This window comes from Balaenoptera borealis (genome assembly GCF_965194805.1).
Source record: "Balaenoptera borealis genome assembly, chromosome: 3".
Lineage (NCBI taxonomy): Eukaryota > Metazoa > Chordata > Mammalia > Artiodactyla > Balaenopteridae > Balaenoptera > Balaenoptera borealis.
This window is the reverse complement of record NC_138866.1, coordinates 166,190,821-166,211,969: the sequence shown is the minus strand read 5'-3', so window position 1 is coordinate 166,211,969 and position 21,149 is coordinate 166,190,821. Positions and strand designations below refer to the sequence as shown.

Below are 21,149 nucleotides of genomic sequence, written 5' to 3'. Positions count from 1 at the left end.
AGTTTTATCTACTTTAAAGTCAGGTTTCAGAAATTATGACTGAAGCACTTTTCTAGAAATTAATTTGTTTCTTTACATATCGATCTTTGAGGACTTTTTTCCCCCTTTTTACTCTATTGTTCTGTAGTCATTACAGTAAAACTTCTTTTATCTGGAATCATAGTGGTATTAGAAGTCTTGATAGATTTTAATTTAGATTTTAGCTTTTATAACTTGAATATTTAAATTGTTCTCTGAAGTGTATTATATGCATTTCCCTGCCTAATTTAGCAGAGTATCTTAGATATCATTTCACTTCTACTTGGTGATTTAGGATTATTGCCTCAAATCTACAAGCACATAGTAAATTTGTCTTCTTTGAAATGTAATTTTAACTCTCATTCTAACTCTTAGCTTTTTCTAAGACCTTTCTTAGAGGATGGCCATTTCCATCTTTTGCTCACCTTTGCAAAGTTGTAGGCTGTCTCTCTTTCTATATCTGGAGTAAGCCAAAGCATCTTGCCTTCACTGCCGAATCCAGCGCACCCCTCAACGGCATATTTTCAAATTGCAGGCTGCTTCTAATAAGGTTTGACCCACATCCCTTGCAGGTGAAGTCATAGTGACTATCCAGGGCTACTCCCACTAGTTAGAAGACTGTTATCTCTGTGGAATGCAGGAGAGCATTATGGGAAATTCTTGGTCCAGAGCAGCTACCACTCCTATTTTGTCTCATACTTAGAATTCATACTTTTCCCATCTGTGCTATCTTCATTCCAGTCCCAAACGTGGGGGGCATAACAGTTGACCCACAAATTATTTGTTTTATTTTAGAGATGTTATGTCTTTGGCATCTACATATAAGTGAGACATATAAGCCTATCAAAAACAACACACTTAGGGACAAAAATTAGAAGCATTCACATTGGAGTTGGACAGGCATCCTTTCTGTCTCTGCTCCCATTAACACTGATGGAGGAACTAGCCAGGAAGTCAGGAAAAAGAATAACAAGTATAATTACTGGAAAAGAAGAGTCAAAACTCTCTTTATTCACAGTCGACATGATTGTCTACCAGACAATATAAGACACTCAACTGAAAAACTTAAGAGTTTGGTCCCAATGGACCAAATAAACTTACCAAATAAGAAATTGTTTTCCTTTATATAAACAATATGCAAATTAAATACGCTGCAAAAGATTCCATGCATTGCAAGAACAAAAAAATACAAAATACCTGACAATAAACTTAACAAGAAAGGTTCAAGATCTTATATGGCATAAAATAGAAAATGTAATAAAGGAAATGAGTTAGAACTGAATAAACAGAAATGTACAATGTTGCTAGATGAAAAGATATTAATTCTCCCCCCAATTTTTCTATATATTCAATTCCAAGAAAAAAATTTCAATAGGATTCTTTTTACTTGAAGTTTGAAAACTGATTCTAAAATTCATCAGAAAGAGATGCAGTTCCAAAATAGACACACACACAAATTATAAAGAACATTATGGTAGAACCCCTCCTCCCAAATGTCAAAACATTAGACAAAAACAGTACAGGAAGAGAAAACAGATCAACAGAGAGCCATCTAATATAAGAGAAATTCAAGTGAGCATTTTATAGCAGTGGGGAAAGAATGTGATACTCAACAAATAGCATTGAAATAATTGTATATCCATTTGGTAAAATATAGTTTCCTACCTCATACCATGTTCCAAATTAAATCTTAGGCTGATTAAATGTATTTGGACAAAATTACAAAATATGAGGAGAAAATATATGGTCAGTATTCTCATAATTTGGCAGTGGGGAAGCCTTCTTAAACAAGACTAAAAACTCAAAATTACAACAAAGAAAATTGGCAGATTTGACTATATAAAATTGTGTTTAACTCCTTATGGCCAGAGATACCAAACAAGAAGTTAAAGACTAGCTCTAGAGTCAGAGAGTACATTTGCAGCATGTATAACCTAGTATGAATATCCATAAAACATAAAGACTTCAACAACTCATTAAGAAAAAGATAAACATACTCATAGAAAAACAACAATGCTTATTAAGTGAGAATTCACAGAAACAGAAATATCAGTAGCCAGTGAATAATTAAAAAGTTGCTCTTATTAGTAATCGGGAAAATGTAAATAAGTGAAATTTTTCCTCCCGTGAGATTGATAAAACTAACAATATTGATAATATGCAAATTTCATCAGGAGTGGGTAAGAAAAATGGGCACTCTTATGTACAGAAGTTTGGAATGTAAGCTGGTACAGCCAAATTGGGGGACAGTTTAGCAAAATTTATGCAAATATAATAGGGAATACCCCTTCAAAGGACAGCTCCATGTTTGGCAATCTACCCCACAGAAACATTTGCTCATATGCACAATATATTTTGTAACAGCAAAATATCGAAGTAACCTCTAGTCATCTATAGTAGGATGGTGGAATAAATAGCTACATCTATACAGTTATGCAGCTATACAAAGAATGTGATATATCCTTTCATATGTCCTAACATAGACCCCAAGATATAATGTTAAGAAAAAGAACAAAGTCATGGAAAAATATTGAGAGTAAAATCTCATTTATATTTTAAAAATTGTATATATGTATGTGGGTATGTCTACGCATACATAAGTATATAAATGTATCCCCCAAAACATTTGGAAGAATGTCTTCTCTGGAGAAGAGAATGAAATTAGAAAAAAAAAGAGTGATGAAGGAAGATTTTTGTTTTACTATATATAAAATAACTTATTTTTTTTAATTATGATGAATATGTTTTATTTTTCTAATTAAAAAAACTAAAACTTTGAAAATCCAGAAGAAAATATCTTACAAGAAAAAAGTATACTACCATATATAAAGGAATAATTGTGCATTGAGATGTAGCAATTCTACCCTTTATTTTTTTATTCATTAACTCAGTAAAGAAATATAGAACGTGAGGGGGGAAAAAGTAAGAGAACAAATTTGTAACTGAAGTGTAACCAAATATGTAGATTAGAGGTTGATGTCTTCTCAATGCAGATTATATGTGGAGGAGAGGGTTCGGTTTCCACAGCAACACCACCAGCCCTAAAGAGAAGGCACAAAAGGGATCTTCTCTCCTCAGGAAGAAGTGCATGAAGTGTGTGCGAATTTTCTGAGCATCAAATTTACCTCTCATTGTTCATCCTGAGGGGGACTTTTTTCTAAATGCTCAGTCATGAAATCCATCACTGACTTAGAATGGCAAAAGACAAAATGAAATGTTTGACGAGGTGCTCGGTCACCTTATCTGAACCCCATCAGTAGTGATGCCAGTCATCTCTGGGAGTCCACGCATAGGTGCTAGAACAGCAGTATAATCTCTTGCTCCACTTTTGGTCTGGGGCATGCTGTTTTGCCTGGATGTGCTCTTTCCTTCTTAAAATGTAGGCTTGGCTTTTAGAAAGCTATACATGGTAGATGCTTATATAAATTACCTGAAATTCTGTATTTTCCTACTAAAATGTAATCCTTTGTTGTGCCATGAAGAACGACCTTAGAAAAATATTACTTGTCAGCTAGGTTGAGGTTTTTTTTTCCTTCTCTTTCAGACATCTCGAGATCTGGCATGTTTTATACAGTTTGAAAATGTCAACATTTACTATGGGATTCAGTGTAAAATGAAATACAAAGCACCCACTGACTACTGCTTTGTTTTAAAGGTAGGTTTAAGAAGTCCTTACTTTAGATCTGTAAGCAATTTAAGGTAATGTTTCCTTTTAAGAAGAAAAATGTTAAATGTTATACAGTTAACTACAAGTATAACATAATAAGCTTTTTATTGTAAACCAAAATAGGAAAGGGGGAGACATTTCTACCAACTCAGATCATTTCTCCAAAGCCTGTTATCTGAGTCTAAAACTTTCAAGTCAGTCTGTCTGGATTTCTTCACCACTTTATGAAAAAGAGAACTCTACATTTTGAACAAATTTTAGTTACTATTTTATTGACAAGACAATCAGTCTTTTAGTTCTGTGTTTATCAGACTCTTATTCCATTGTAAGACATTTTTAGAAATTAGCAAGTTGACAAGATTTTCTAGAAAAATATAGAAAATACAAAAAATAGGAAAATAGATCTTTTTCTAAAAATAGCCTTACTGGGTCTTGAAACTTTTTAAGGTGTGTATTATCAAAAGGCAATATGTATTATCAGGTGTCTGGTAAGGTTGACATTAGCACCATATTTTGGAAACTTGGGCAGAAGTAACTTTTATTTGCCAGCTGTAACGACTGACCCCTAGAAATGGACTCAGGGAATTTATGCAGCTGTTCTGGCTATGCCATTGTCTCCGACCTCACAGATTCCTTTCCCTTCACAGCCTCACACCAGAGAGCGGGGGTTAGCCCATTCCACTTGGCCCCGGTGCAGGGCTGTGTACAGAATTTCTTTTTTTTCCTACAAATATACTTCATTTTTTATTATTTTTTTAATTGAAGTATAGTTGCTGTGCAATGGTATATGTTACAGGTGTACAATATAGCGATTCACAATTTTTAAAGGTTACACTCCATTTATAGTTATTATAAAATATTGGCTATATTCCCTGTGTTATACAATATATCTTTGTAGCTTATTTTATACCTAATGGTTAGTACCTCTTAATCCCCAACCCCAATATTGCCCCTCCCTGAAATCCCCCAGAATCTCTCCTTTCTGAATCGGTGTTCCTCTGTTTCCTTCTGGGAAAGAAGTCTGTGGAGCAGGTGTTAACGAGACCAGGTTCCTGGTGAGGGACCTTTGTAGGTCCGTCACCCACCCACCCCCAGGAAGACCCCATTACCATGTTTCTGGAAACGTCCGAAGCTGGACTCCGTGTGTGCATATGTGCTCCTGGCAAAGCTGTCACCTCTCCCGAGGAAGTGGGCCAGTCTATACTATAGGTTTACATCATTTTCACAAATTAAGGACAGTGCTTACATTTACGTTGGTAGCAAACGTATTCTTTGTCAAGAACGCTGTCACTGGGGATGATCATGAACCCACTCCATCGTTTCAGAGGCGCCCACACTCGTGTGCCACTGTCACACACCTGTTACTCCAGGAGTCGGGTATCGCCTTGACCCCACCATTCTCAAAACCCCGCTGGGGCACAGGCAGCCTGGGCACCCCCTGCTGCTGCTCCCATTTGTCTTTTAAAAATGCAGCAGTTTGAAGGAAATGCCATTTCTTTTCTTTTTTAATTAAACTTTGAGAATTGTACATCCATATGCAATTGTAAGAAATACTACAGAGAGGTCCCATGTGCCATTTACCCAGTTTCTTCCAATGGTAACATCTGGCAAAACCGTGGTACCATGTCATAACCAGGATATTGACATTGGTCCAGTCAAGATTCAGAGCATTCCCATCACCACAAGGCACCCTCCTTTATAACTACACCCACTTCCCTCCTATTCCCATTCCCTTCTTACCCCCTGGCCACCACTAAGCTATTCTTCATTTCTATCCCTTTGTCAGAAAGTGACATTTCTTAATGAACAAAAAGCACACGAGAAATGTTTCATGTGTAATGCAATGATTTAAGCACTTTCCATATATTAACTTACTTAATCCCTTTATCAGCCTCATGAGGTGAGAGCCACAATTCTCCCTAGTTTGTAGATGTGGAACCTGGGCACAGAGACTCCCGACCAGGAAGTGGCTGAGCCAGGATGAGAAGCCGGGCGGTGGCCCAGAGGCCATTCTCTCAGACACTGTTTGCTAGGACACAGAATCTCTTCTCTGCCTCCCCTCAGCCCCAGCCGCCCTTGAACTTTGTCTCCATTGTGTTTCTGTCTGCGCCCATGGCCCTTGTTTGCAATCCTGAGACCCTGAGAAATTACCACAACGGAGGCCCTCCTTTGCACATGGGCGTGCAGTGCACCTCTGCAGCACTGCCCACATCCCTTAGGTAGGGAGAAGGTTTTGGAGAGAGGTTCTGAAATGCTCGTCAATAAACTGGCTGAATCAGAGTCAGGGGAGGCTGGTTAGAAATACAGGTTCCAGGGCCCTGACCCACTGAATCAAACCGTTTAAGGATGGGGCCCAGGAATCTTCGTTTTTCCTCAGCACAGTCAAGTTTTGCACTCAGAGGATCAGAATGTGTTCTGACTCTAAGCGTCAACAGTCAGGGCTTATCAGCTGGTGATGAAATCCACTTCAGAGCGGACAAATAGAATGAACGTTGTCAGAAGGGGGCAAGGGCCCAAACCCATGGCCAGGGTCCAGAGGCTGGAGGAGGGATTTCCAGCAAGAGAAAGAAGAGCTCTCAGACCTAGAGGTTCCCAGGCTGAGGATTTAGACCCAGTGAGCAGGGTGGGAATGCGGTTTCTGGTGCTGACTCACAAGCTTGGAACTAGGTCCCAGAATCATGGGCTGAACTATCTGATCTGGGACACAGGTCATCCTGGGCTGCACTGAGAGTGGCGACACTGAGACCCAGGGCAGGGCCTCCCAGATGGGGGAGAGGGCTCAGAGGTGAAAAAAAAGCAGGCCAGGCCTGATGATCCAAGAACAAACAAGAATCAGGACAAACAACCCAAGGGGAACACACATTTCCCTTTTCTCAGAATGATCAGTTCTGTTCTCAAGCCAGTTTCCTTACGGGCAATCACCCTGCTTATTTTGCTCTTAGCCATGCTTCTCAGTTCCTTCCCGAAATATTCGGAATTTCTATTCATTTGCTGAGTAAAAGTGTCTGTCATCGTTGGGAGAACCTAATTTGTTTATGAACATTTTGGTCATTTATGTGCCTTTCTGTCCACTGTGAGGGAAAAAAATTCTTGATATGCAAATATTTCATGAGGGTGAGCAGATTTACAGAATTCAAAGAATGCACATACATTGCAAAAGGAGTTGGAGATTATGGCGAAGCATGTTAAGAGATCGTGTGATTCCACAGACATGCAAGGGCTGAGAAGTTCAGCCCGGGAGTTTCTTACTCAGGATAAACTCACAGATTATGACAGTCCGTGGTGGGGCGCTGTCGGGAAGATGAGAATTTGAGTCCTGGCCTTGTCACCTGGCACATTGTCATCGGGACTCTCTAAGCTTCATTGCCCTCTGCTACAAAGTGGAGATAAGAACACTTCCTGGGGACTTCCCTTGTGGTCCAGTGGTTAAGACTCCTTGCTTCCACTGCATGGGGCACGGGTTCGATCTCCCTGGTCGGGGAACTAAGATCCTACATGCTGCATGGCACGGCCAAAAAGATTAATAAACAAATTTTTTTTTAAAAGAACACTTCCTGTGCAGATTAAACAATATATGCCCATAAGACCATCAGTGCAATGTCGAGAGACATAGCCAGCAAGCAAGAACTGGAAGGCATTCTTACTGCACTCTAGAACCAATTAAATATTTCTATTGACCAGTGGTTCTCAAACTTCAGAGTGCATGGAACTCACCAGGAGAGCTGTTAAAACACAGCTGGCTGAGCCCCCAGAGTTTCTGATTCTGTGGGTCTGGGATCAGGCCTCGGAATTTGCACTTCCACCAAGTTCCCAGGTGATGTTGATGGCCCAGGGGCCACACTCTGAGAAGGCAGTAGAGACATCACCTGGTCTTTAAGAGGTTGAGCAATATGGTCAATAACTTTGTATGGTGACAGATGGTTACTAGACTTACCCTGGTGATCATTTCATAATGTAGGCAAGTATCACATCACTGGGTAGTATACCTGAAACTAACATAATATTGTACCTCAACTATATTTCAATTTTTAAAAATTAATAAGTAAATAAAAAAGTTTTTTAAGAGGCTGACCATATGCACAAAAAAGATATCAGAGGCTGTCCATACTCACAAGAAAGGACTTGGTACCCCAGAATCATTTCTGCCCTTGTGCTCTTTCTTTGATGCACACTCCCCTTTCCTGTGAAGTTGCTCCTTTGTGAATTTTTTCTCACTGCATTCTGAGGTGAGGTATGATGGGGCAGTGGAAGTGACCATCCTCCAGGAGGAATTATGTCTCTATTGAGCTCCGTTGAGAGGTGGTGAGGGGTCATGGAAAGAGTTCTGGAATTCTGCTCCATCACTCACCTATTCCCTACCCTTACTCTGCTACATTTTCTTCACAGTCTGAAATTACATTACTTAGTGTTTTGTATTTTTATTGGCTTTCTCCCCTAGTAGAATATAAATGCCTAATCAAGTATGAGCTCACCTTAACCTGATGACATCTGCAACAATCCTGTTTCCAAATAAGGTCACATTCACACAGATACCTCAACAGAGGGTTAGGACTTCAGCATGTCTTTGGAGGGGACACAATGAAACCCAAAATACCCACCCACTTTTCCAAGCTAGAAATAGAGAAATCATCCTTGAAGTCCCTCCTCTCCCCTCTGTTGTCCAGTCCCTAAGTTCTGGTTTCTGTGAGAGACGGCTCTCATGCAGCCCTCTCTGTCTGTTCTTCCGCCTCACTCCACGGCCCCAGCCACCACTGCTGCCTGGATTCCCTGCTGTTCCAAAGGTCTGATGGCCCCACTGCCTAGAGGACAACGTCCAGATGCTATTTTGACACAAGGCCCTTGACTCCACTTCCTCTCCAGCTGCTTTTCTGCCTCTTCTTTCCATGGCTCCCAGGTCCTGGCCACACAGAATTTCTACACGTTCCTCAAATGTATTATAACATTCTGTCACTTTGTCCAAAGAGCCTTTCTCTGGTTTCCAACTTTAACTACGAACTTTACCATGTCACAGAGTGATCATACATTTGTTTACATATGTCTCCCCCAGTGACATCCCAGCCGCCACTTCCTAAGTACGGCATGAGCCTTTCTTTCTCATCTCTGTCTGCCTAGGGATTGGTATATTTCTGAGCACCCGGAGGTAGCTGTTGAATGCACAGGCCCTTGGTTCTTGTTATGGTTCTGCCACTCCCTTTGACCTTGGATAAATGGCTTAACTTCTCTGGTCTCCCACTGGTAAGTTCAGAGGATCTGTAAGATCCCTTTGAACAACGATCTGCAGTTGCCCTGACCTTTGTGTGCTGCATGACACATCCTGCAGGAGCTTCTCTTTCTGTGGTCAGGAGCAACCAAACCAATGGTGGAAGAGTCTAACCAGTGGCATGGAGCCAACGTTTTTCCTTAAACGTCTTTGCGAATATTTTTTCAGCTAAAAGCTCAAGGGAGTAAACCCCTTGGCAAGGTCCTAAGACACGACAGAAGCATGAGCACAGGAACTTGCTGGATGATGTCCTGGGAGCCTAGAAGGTTCCTGCCTTCACGAGGGAGCCAGAAAGGAGCCCACTAGGCAGCTCATCTTAGAATCATAAAATCTGAGTATCACGAGAGACCTTCAAGGTCATCTGATGCTTAATTCTTCTGTATACAGTCTTAGTACACATGTGACATAAGGAAGTTGGTGAGACGCACCCCACTAAAGTTGGAGAGAATGAACCAAAGTCTATACTTCGACCTCCTGATCATAGGAGGAGCCATAGTTAGAACTCTAGGTCAAGAGTTCTTGCCTCTCTTTTGTGCTCAATAGCCATTATGCTTAAGGGAATGACTACATTTTAGTCTATTTGGATGAAGTACATACTTAAGAAATTGTTGATTGTGCTGTTTTCTTTGTTTTTTTATAAATTTATTTATTTATTTATTTATTTTTGGCTGTGTTGGGTCTTCGTTTCTGTGCGAGGGCTTTCTCTAGTTGTGGCAAGCGGGGGCCACTCTTCATCACGGTGCGCGGGCCTCTCACTATCGCGGCCTCTCTCGTTGTGGAGCACAGGCTCCAGATGCGCAGGCTCAGTAGTTGTGGCTCACGGGCCCAGTTGCTCCGCGGCATGTGGGATCTTCCCAGACCAGGGCTCGAACCCGCGTCCCCTGCATTGGCAGGCAGACTCTCAACCACTGCGCCACCAGGGAAGCCCGATTGTGCTGTTTAAGTGGATCCCTCTACCCAGACAGTTGCTTTCATTGCAAGCACAATACAGTTTAAGTCTGCTCCTGGGAACCTGGCTTTCCCATGACATGACATGCACCAAAAAACAAACCAAAGAAATTTTAATATATCAAGCCAAAGGTAACAAGATCAAATTTTAAAATTCCTCCAGAAACAAAACAAAACAAAACAAAACAACAGCTGCTTTCTAAGAACTATAGGCATGAAATTGCTGGAGAGACCCATGTTTTGCCCCTCTTACAAGACAGTCAGAACAGGAATGCGGTTGGAAGTTAGGGAGCTGTTTCTGGTGCTGAAAGACAAGGATGTTCTGTATGACCAAGGACCCGTGACTCTCCTTCCCCTTTGTGCCTGTCCATCACTGTTCTGTTTGATCAGGAGCTCCTGGAAGGCCTGGATGACCCCTAGTGCAGCACCTAGCTCATTGCCACTTAAGATTAGACAGAAATATTCCTTCTCTGCGCCATCCATCTGGAGGCCAAAATGGCCCATTTGGGTAAGAGATGACAGAAGACAGGGTGAAACCCTGAATTCCTGGTGGCAGAAATAACCCTAGGACTGATGGGGAGTCACAAAAGCATTAATTCCTTGACATAAGAATTACATCAGGTAAGTTCCTTTATCTGATAAATGGAGAAACGATTTGGATTTCTTGTAGGGCTAGAAACGTGATAAATGTGAAGGCTTTCAACTGTTCAAAAAGCAGAAATGAAAATGATTATTGATAATACAGTAAAAAATGCTTGTGATAAATCATGTCACCGCTTTCTTAAATTCTTTCCAAATTTAGCCTCTGTAAAAAATATACTCCTGTTCCTAATCCTAAAATTGCTACCGGTAATTTTGGCCACCATCTCAGGAAATCTCATACACTGTGAGAATTTTTAAAATGTTTTTGAAAGGTGCTAATAAGTGAAGAGCTTATAAACGGTCTTTGAAATGGCTTTTTCTAGCATCCCCAAATTCAGAAGGAATCCCAGTATATCAAGTATCTCTGCTGTGATGATGCAAGAATGCTAAATCAGTGGGTTACGGGAATCAGGATCGCCAAGGTGAGAGAGCGTTTGGACTCACCCTATCTTTGCTAACCAGCCTCCTGACCTGGGTCCAGTCTTTGTGCTACTGAGAAACAGCTGATCCATTCTTACTGAGTCAATGCCATTAACGGGTCAATGCCATAGATATTACCTTGTTTATTTGCCCATTGGTTTTTTTAAGTAAGTGAGAGTGGTCGATACGTGGACCTCTCCCATGACCTGAGAGTCAGGGATTTACTTTCATATGAGACGTCTCAGATATTGATGTATGGAGAGCTTTGCAAGTGTTGTGTGTAATTAAGAAACACGAGATACAATCTGCAGTAGAATTACATAAAGATATATGTCATCACAGTGCGTGGCTAAAGCTCTCCTCTAATGGGGAGGTGAAAGTATTACCTGACTCTGCTAATCTGGAAAATTATTTAACATATGAAAACATGATTTGTGGATTTTTTAATTGAAATACGTCTACTAAAAAAAATCTCAGGAAAGGAATAAAAAGAGTAGTCATGAAGTCCTTTTTTCCCTGAATTTGCAGTTTGCAATTGAGTGCAGAATTTGGGATTACTCTGTTGCTTCTTTTGTGTTCTCTCCCTAGTATGGAAAGACGCTCTATGATAACTATCAGCGGGCCATGGCCAGGGCAGGGCTTGCCTCTCGGTGGACAAACCTGGGCACTGTCAACGCAGCCCCACCAGCCCCGCCTTCTACAGGTACCTTGCAGAGGGGAGAGTCTGACACCTGTTCAAAGCTCAGAGGTCATGTTCAAACTTATCTAATGTACTTCATAGAAACAGAACTTTGTAGACACTGTACAGAATACATTCCCACCTGATGGTCAAATTTAAGATCCCGCCCCCGCCTCACACACACACTTGTATCTATTTCTTTATAAGTGACTTTTAGCAAAGCTCTGACCCTTTTTTCATGATATGCTTGTGGACAAGATGGTGATCACCAGCTTAGGGTGAGCTTGTAGGGAGCTGTGTCTCATCACAGTATAGATGTGATGTTTGTTCAAGGCTCCATTAGTGCCCAGCAAGCTGCTCACACCAACGGTGAGATCATTCCTTGGTGTTTTGCCTCAATAACATCATGGCTAGAGCCCCATACCCAATTCTGGACATCACATTTTAATGGTAATATAACAGCTACTGGTTTATATTTTTAAGAAGGAGGCAAGACATTGAGGGATGGAGTGGGTACTACGCATTGCTTTATATACACATTATTTCTTGTCCTTACAACCACCCTGCAAGGTATACATTATTATCCTCACTCCACAGTTGAGAGAACTGAAGCTTGGAGAAGCTAGTATGTAGTACTTCTCAGTGGTTGAGCTGTGATTCAAACACATTGTCTTTATGATAAATAATGGTTGGAAGAACTTGAACCATTTGTGGCCAGTGATTTAATCAATTGTACCTCTTAATGAAACCCCAATAAAAACTCTAGACACCAAGGCTTGGGGGAGCTTCCTGGTTGGTGAACAAGTCAATGAACCAGGTGGGTTACATGCCCTGACCCCACAGAGAAAGGGGTCCACGTCCAGGACCCACCCAGACCTCGCCCTGTGGGCGTCCTTTATAATAAAACTGTAATGGGTGAGTATAGAGCTTTCCTGAGTTCTGCAAGTCATTGTGGTGAATTATTGAACCTGAGGGGGTCGTGGGAAACTCTCAGTTTATAAAGGGCTGGTCAGAAGTGGCAGGTGGCTGGCACTGAAGTGGAGGCAGCCTTGTGAAGGTTGTACCTTAAACCTGTAGAGTCTGGTGCCAACTCCAGGAGGTGTCAGAACTGAATTACAGTCCACCCACTTGGGTGGAAACAGAGCCCACATCTTGCCAGGACCTTAGCTCTACCAGTTATGTGTGTGTGTCAGAGGTCGTTGGGGATTTGGGGGTGCTGTGAGATGCTATTTTGATAGGGCACCACATCCAGACACAGGCATCCCTCCCATGAAGTTCCCAAGAGAAAGAGATATAGACACAGGAACCATGGCAAATAGAATTCCATGTTTGATCAGCTGGGCTAGTGTTCATAACTCCCAATTCAAGGCTACCTGTTAGAACAAGCTAGAGCATGTGGTTGAAACTCAAAGCCTGAAATGGGCATCTCTCTCCCCTAAGTTTCAGCCCTAGCCAGAGGCAACTATAACACCAGGGATTTAAAGAAAAAGAGGAAGAAAAGAAGGGAGCGAGAGAGGAGGGAGGGGAAAAGGAAGGAAGGAAGTGAGAATGACTGGGTTGGCTCTCAACCCACAGGACTCTGCCCACCGTTAACCTAGTATATAGGAAATCTGGAGGTTGAGAAAAGGAGAGGGTAGGGGGAGTGAGGCTTCTCCAGCGTGGGGAGAGGGATTGGGACAGCCTTTCCTCCTAGAGGGCTCGGCATACGGTAGACACTGAGTCCATCACAGATCTGTCGACATCAACCACAACCGGGCCCTTAATACTGCCTGTGGCTCTTACTGTGTTTCTCTAGACCAGTGGTTCTCGACCAAGGGAGACGTGGACCCCCAGGGAAGACTTGGCAATGTCTGAAAACATGTTTGGTTGTCATGCGTTGGGGGGTGCTTGTGTCATCTAATGGGTAGAGGCTAGGGATGCTGCCTGTCCTGCGATGCACAGGACAGCCCTGAACAACAAAGAATTTGCCAGTCCCAAATGTCAGTAATGTTGAGAAGACCTATCCCAGTCAGTGTAATCTCCTAGTTCCTCTAATTGTTTCAGACATTCTTCACTCTCCTCAGATTTCCAATCTCTAGCCCCTTTACTCTCAGCAAAAAAGAAAATGGAACCATCAACTTTCCACCACCAAACCCAGTGACTTACCTGCATCTACACCCATCCTAGCCCGTGTCTACTGTGTTACCTCCTAACAAGGGCCGATTCTTCCATGCATGCTCTCGTCCCCTATTCTTGCCCCAACTGGAGTCCTGCAGCGCAATTCTGATGCTGCCCCTGGAGTTAGCTCAGACCCCAAAAGGGCACAGTCCTAATAAGGCTGCCCTTCCTTCAGATGCCAGCCGCACTTCAGGGGTCCCCAGGCCACCCAAACGTTTGACCTACCGGCCACAAATCTGGGGGTTTCCCAGAACCCCCTTAGGTTCAACAGTTCAACTCACAAAACTTGGGAGAGTACTATCCTTATTGTTACAGTGTTATTATAAAGTATACACTGGGACTTCCCTGGTGGTGCAGTGGTTAAGAATCTGCCTGCCAACGCAGGGCACACGGGTTTGGTGGGGAACCTCTGGTCCGGGAGGATCCCACATGCCGCGGAGCAGCTAAGGCCGTGTGCCACAACTACTGAGCCCGCGTACTGCAATTACTGAAGCCCGCTCGCCTAGAAGCCCATGCTCCACAACAAGAGAAGCCACCGCAATGAGAAGCCCATGCACCACAACGAAGAGTAGCCCCCGCTCACTGCAGCTAGACCACACGCAGCAATGAAGACCCAACGCAACCAAAAAATAAAGAAAGAAAGAAAAATTTTAAAAAATTAAAAAGTAAGTAAAGGATACACATCAGGACCAGCCAAATGAAAGATGAATAAGGTGAGGTCTAGGAGGGTCCCAGATGAAGAGCTTCTGTGTCCTCTGGAATCAGGGTGCATCACCCTTCCAGCACATGGATGTATTCACCACCAGGAAAGCACCCCTGTCCAGATTTTTTATTGGGATTTCATTTCATCGACATGATTGATCAAATCATTGACCACGTGACTGAACTCAATTTCTAGCCCCTGTTCTCTACTCTGCCGATGTCGGGCTGGCCCAAAGCCTCAACCCTCTAATCAGTCGTTTGGTCTTCTGGTGACCAGCACCCATCCTGATCACCTTGTTTGCATAAACTCAGATGTGTTCCTAGGGGCTGAATAACAAAGACACTCTGATAGCTTGGAAAATACCAAGTTCTGTGCCAGGAACCCAGGACAAAGACCAGAGAGATGCATGATTATGCCATTCTCTTCTACTTTCTCTCCTGCTCTACTGTTTTTTCTCATCAATATTGCTCCCTTCTTCAAAGGAACAAAATCAAATTTCAAACCCTCCTACAACTCCAAATCCCCCTCCAGCTAGTGCCCCATCTGACAAGCAACTATTCTAAAAGGTGGACCATATTTGCTGTCTCCATTTTTCTACTTCCTTTTCACTCTTCAACCCATTTCAGTCAGGCTTCTGTCTCTACTACCTGGTGGAAAATGCTCTTGCTAATCTCACCAGCGGCCTCTGTGTTGCTAAATCAAACTACTGTAAACCCCTCTTTTTAGTCCACCTTTCAGCAACCCCAACACAACTGACCACTCCTCCTTGAACCAATCTCCTCTCTTGGCTTTCCAGATATCACACATTCCAAGTCCCCCACCCCGCCCCCCAACTTCTCTGACCACTCTTTTTTAACCTGCTATAGCAACTCTTCTTCTTCTTCTTCTACCCCACCTTAAACTACCCAAGACCCATCAATCCTAACCCTATCCTCATTTTACACTATCTCCCTAAGTGATCTAATCCACCCCCAGCACTGTGTATGAGCTGACCACCTATAGCTACATAAATCCAATCCAGGCTTCTCTGTTGACCTTCAAACCCATGTATCCAACTGTCTGCTCATTGGCTTCACGTGGATCCATCCCAGACACCTCAAACTCAACATCTGCAAAACTGAGCTCATCCTCTTATCCTCCAGACTTGCTCCCCCATTGTTGTTCTCTGTTTCCATAAATAACATCATCATCTGCCCCATTGCTCCTGCAGAAAACATGCAGGAAAACTCACTCACCTCCAAATCCAGTCACTCCTAAATCCTGCCGATTCTACCTTCTGAATATTGGTCAAATCTGTCCATGCCTGTTTGTCTCCATTGCCTTCAAATCCTAGCCACCATGATCTTCACTTGGCCCCATGGGGTGGTGCTTCAGCCCTTCAGATGCCTTCCACTGCTCTCAGATTAAGTCCCCAGTCCTTAGCAAGGCCACCAAAACCTGCATGAAATGAGCCTCGCCCATCTCACTTGCCTCTTTCCCCACCCCGTCTTCCTGTTTCTGCCACAGAGCCCATCTGCTTTTCCCACTTTTTCAAAGCCCCAAGCACCATCCTTTTTCAAGGAGTTCTCAGATGCTCTTCCTCTATTTATGACACTCTTTGATTTCATGCGGCTAATTCCTGCCCAGCCTCAGATCTCAAATGAATTGTCCTTGGTAGGCCAGTCATAATTAATAATCTGTGTGATTATTAGTTTAGTATCTGTTCCCTCCTCCAGACACTGAAGGAAATCATGAGGTCAGGGACTGTTTCTGTCTGGTACATCATAGTTTTCCCAGCACGGACCGCAGTGCTGGGCAGATAACAGGCACTCGGCTAGAATTCGAAGATGGTTGGGACGACAAATGGAAAAATGAATTAATACCTGGTAGGGTTTCTCTGAGGGTGAAGTAATGTGAATGCCCTTAATACTAAATGCAAAATGCATGTTCATTCCGTTTCTCCTAAATGAATTCCTTAAATCCAATTTTTGAAGAACACCATTGCAGCAGTCAGATGAGATGTCCATTGATCAAAAAGGAGGATCTTTCCCACGATGGAATGTCCGTTAGTAGATAGTAAATTAACCCATCTTGGTTCTGCTGTAGAGTCTTATTTATCAAAATTAAGCCTTGCAGCCCTACAGAGAACAAATGTGCTGAGCTCTTAAAATAAACCATACTGAGAGCATCCCTGCTTATTACTAAATGCTTCCATTTGAGCATCTAAGGGGAAAAAAGTCCTCAATTTAAACTGTCTTTCAGTTTATGCCTTAGAATGTATTGCCATGAGCACCTGCTGGGTGGGATTTTAAGCTCTAAAGAGCTACATTAGTGACCAGCTCAGAAGGAACTGAAGATGATGAGCTTAGAAGGAAGGGAAGCCACTTTCAAATAGAACGTGAAGTTCATTCTTCTCAGTTATACACATACGTACACAATGACCGTGATCACATCTTAGCAACAAAGACCCGCTTGAAATGACGCCATCTCTTAAAATTCAGTTCTTCTCGTATATTATTGTCCAAGTCTCTCTCTTCGCCTAAACTCATCACACAAAATCACTAGGGCTCTTGGAAGGTGTTTAAGGGACCCATGTCCGTCCGGAAGCCCGGGACAAATCAAACCATACGTTCCTTGCAACAGCCCTCTTCCCCCTGCCGCCAAAATTAAGGTAAATGTCAAGAATAGTGTTGAAAAAACAAATGTTCCTTGGGATCAGAGGAGTTACTGGCTGATGGGCTCACTTGAACCTCGGGCTGTTTGGGGCACTAGTCAGGGAGCCTCCTTCATCACCCCAACAACTGTTTTCTGAGTCATTGGCTTACAGAGTGGGGGTCACCCACAGAGGACAGATTTCCTGGGCCTTGGACCCACGAGAGACAGATCAGAACAAGAACTGCAGCCGAGGAGACCTGGCGCGGGCACTAACTCTCCCTGGGCAGGACCTGCTATAAAACCATCTGATAGAGCCTGGAGACAATCAACCCCAGGCCCCGTCAGTCTGATGCCTCCTCCGCTTCAACTTTTCATCTGGAATCCCTTTCCTCTCCTGCCCTCTCCCTCTTCACATGGTTGACCCAGAGTCCTGGAGAGGCAAGGCCAAGTGGTGCAGGGTCACTGGCTGGGAGTCAAACCACAGGCGATTTGTGCGCCTCTGCTGTGATTACCCAACTGAAAATCCCGAGGCACCGTTCTACATCCAAAGTGTTTAGCAACAAGTAATGTATTCTTGATAAATGGCAGGGTTTTTTCTTTTATATTAAGAAACAGCCGTGGAGGCTTTTTTTAGTACTTATTAAATGATTTTATGACTTTAGCCACTATTTTTCATCAGGACTCTTTCGTGGCAATTGGCAGAAATCCAACTCAATCTAGTTTAAGCAACAAAAACCAAGGGGGAGAGATTTATTACGGCACAAAACTAGGAAATCCAGAGGTAGGCTGCTTTCAGGCACAGTGGGATCCAGGGGGTTAAGCGAAGTCATCAAGATAGTTTCTTTCTTGGGCAGTGTCCCCATGAGGTGGCAAGGACTGCCACTGGCTCTCTAGGCTAACATTTGTCACACAGCTGGAAATCTTAGTACAAAGGGAAAGCCCCACTTCTGAAAACGCCCCAGGAGGGCTCCATTGCATGCTTATACTTAAATCACGTAGCCGCACTGAAGAGGATGCCAGTACAGGTGGTGGGATCGGCCCTTTACAAACCACATGGGTGAAGAAGGCGATGAGGGATCAGTCCCCTCCTGGGAATGCACTTGAGTTCTGTAAAACATGCGGGTCTCATATATGTTTAATAAACTTCCCACCCCGAATTCCTTTGAGGTCTGCCAGAGAGACGTGGCAGCAGGAGGGGTGGTGTTGCTACTTGACAGCTGGGACATTAATACTGTGACCCCAGGACAACCTAGGTCCGAAATCGGTGGCACCTACAGGATATACGAGTTATGTGGGTACCCATGGGTTGTCTCAGGATGGGGCAGAGAACCCACAGAAAAGATTAGACTTCCTGGTAAAGGGAAGACAGCAGCTTGGAGCATCTGAGAGATTGCTATAGACGTGACGTCTTTTGTTCCCACAGACTGGCAAAGACCTAGACATCCTGGTTACATAGCAATGTGCACTATGTTGTTGAGAAATCAGACTGTGTGTGTTTGGGCAAAAGAAGCAAAAAATATATGTATTGATGATTTGTGCCCTTTAAAGGAATTTCCCCTAACTGTCTTCAGTATTCAGCTTTGGTTTCTGTTTATACAAAGGTGTTTCCATTACCTGTAAAGAAAGATTTTGAATATGCAAACAAAGAGGGAAGAGGGGAAAGAGAAGAGACCAAAGGAAATGAGGAGATGGAGCACTTTGGAATCTAAGGGGTTTAAATATCTCAGGGGCAGCATGGGATGGGACGCAAGACCTTATGAAAAACTCTTAAATTTAAACATCCTAAGACCTTAAGATGTTTAAACCTGTTACTTTCCGCCCTCCAGAGCAAAGATGTGGCCAATCAGAGAGAGATGTTAAATAGTCTTAGAGAGAATCTCGTGTTTATGTGGCACACGGTGTAAGTTCTGACAGCACGAGCAGATGTGCCGAGGAGGGCAGCTCTGCACAAGGAGATTGCTGCTCTTGCTGAATGAGGAGCATGCATTTTACAGCAAAAAGCTGACAGCAGAACAAGTTGTTATAGCCTGTTCCAGCCTTTTGATTGTATAAATGGACATGAACATCTTTTTATTCTGAAATAATTTCAAACTTACAGAAAAGTTGCAAGAATAATGCAAAGAATTTCCATAGACTCTTGACCCAGAGCACCGATACTGAATATTTGTCACGTTTGCTGTATCATCCCCCCTCTCCCCACCCCACCCCCCATATGTTGTCCCTAGACCTTTTTTTTTTGGAGCCTCTTGAGAGTAGATTGACTATATTGTGTCCCTTTGTCCCTTAAATCTTCCCTTTGTATTTCCTAAAAAAAAAAAAAAAAATTAAGGCTATTCCCTTACTAACCACAGTACAGTTATCAAATTCAGGAAATTTAACATTTCATGTTGATAGAGTATATTTACATAAACCACAGCCCATATCCCAGTTTTGCCAGTTGTCTCAATGATGCCTTTACAGCGATGCTCTTTCCTGGCACCGGTTCCGTCCAGATTTGGACTTTGCATTTAGGCATCATGTCTCTTTCATCCCCTTTCCTCTGGAACATTTCCTCAGCCTTTCTTTGTCTATCAAGACATTAACATTTTTTAAAGAATACAGGCCATTTATTTTATAGAATGTCCCTCAGTTTGGATGTGTCTGATATTTCCTCATAATTCATCTCAGGTAATGTGTTTGGGGCAGGACTAAGCTGCCGTGTCCTTCTCGGGGTATCCCAGTCAGAGGCATATGGTGTCTATTGCCCCTCATTGGAAACATTCATTCTGACCGCTTGGCTAACGTGCTGTCCAGTTTCTCTCCTGTGCAGTTTTTTCATGTTGTACTTAATAATTCGTACAGAGATACTTTGGAGGGCTGGCTCTCCTCCCCCCAGGATGCCCTCTCAGGAGCCAGAGACATCAACACACAGCTTCTTCCCTCTGACTCTCAAAACTGTGAAACCTCAGCTAGGCACACTTTTGTGCAAAAGGGCAAATTAAAAAGGCAGGAAAAGAAGCACATATCAGGACTTCCTGGGGAAAAAAATCTAATTTCAGGATATAGTGGGGGTTTGTATATTTTGCCCAATCCCCTCTGTCCACCTTTTTTTTTTTTTAATAAATTTATTTATTTTTGGCTGTGTTGGGTCTTCATTGCTGTGCGTGGGCTTCTCTAGTTGCAGCGAGCGGGGGCTACTCTTCGTTGCGGTGCACGGGCTTCTCATTGCGGTGGCTTCTCTTGTTGTGGAGCACGGGCTCTAGGTGCATGGGCTTCAGCAGTTGTGGCACGCGGGCTTCAAGAGCGCAGGCTCAGTAGTTGTGGCGCACGGGCCTAGTTGCTCCGCGGCATGTAGAATCTTCCCGGACCAGGGCTCGAACCCTTGTCCCCTGCATTGGCAAGCGAATTCCTAACCACTGTGCCACTGGGGAAGTCCTGTCTACTGTTTTTGTGCTCAAAGTATTTTTTGTTGAGGAGAACATTCAAAAGTTGTTCCCGTATGTAGCATGGTATGAACCTGGATACATCCATTTAGGAAAAATCTTCAACAATTCTATTAAAAAGGAGGTTTTCAAGGTTCATTTTCCAGTCACCAAAAAGTTTTTAAAAGCAGAACATACTGTTCTCTAGGACCCCAGTTAATCCAGATTTTGTTGCTTGTATAAAGTATTCATTTCCCTGAATGTTTTGCTGAATTTCATGAAGTATTGTCTTAGAACCTCAGGTTTTTTTGAAAGCCCTGTGTACCTGTGAATCCTTTTGCTTTGGAGACATAAAACTGCTTTGTCTTTTCAGATTAACTCTGAAGAATGTTGAAAATACTTTGCCCACTCTTTTTTATTTGAAGTATAGTTGATTTACAATATTGTAGTAGTTTCAGGTGTACAGCAAAGGGATTCAGGTTTTTTTTTTTTTTTTGGATTATTTTCCAGTATAGGTTATTACAAGACATTGAGTATAGTTCCCTGTGTTATACAGTAACTCCTTGTTGCCCACCTGTTTTATATACAGTAGTTTGTACCTGTTAATTCCATACTCCTAA

At 42.9% G+C, this 21,149-nt stretch overlaps 1 protein-coding gene across 2 annotated transcripts in view; it reads left to right on the top strand.

Moving 5' to 3' along the window:
- The window catches only part of APBB1IP (amyloid beta precursor protein binding family B member 1 interacting protein), a 103,020-nt gene that overhangs the window by 77,000 nt on the left and 4,871 nt on the right, over positions 1-21,149 (top strand). For both annotated transcript variants that reach the window (XM_082385440.1, XM_082385439.1), the window contains 3 exons: positions 3,563-3,673; positions 10,859-10,957; positions 11,544-11,658. In XM_082385440.1, the coding sequence (XP_082241566.1) occupies positions 3,563-3,673; positions 10,859-10,957; positions 11,544-11,658 (325 nt within the window). The remainder of the gene's footprint in view (positions 1-3,562; positions 3,674-10,858; positions 10,958-11,543; positions 11,659-21,149) is intronic.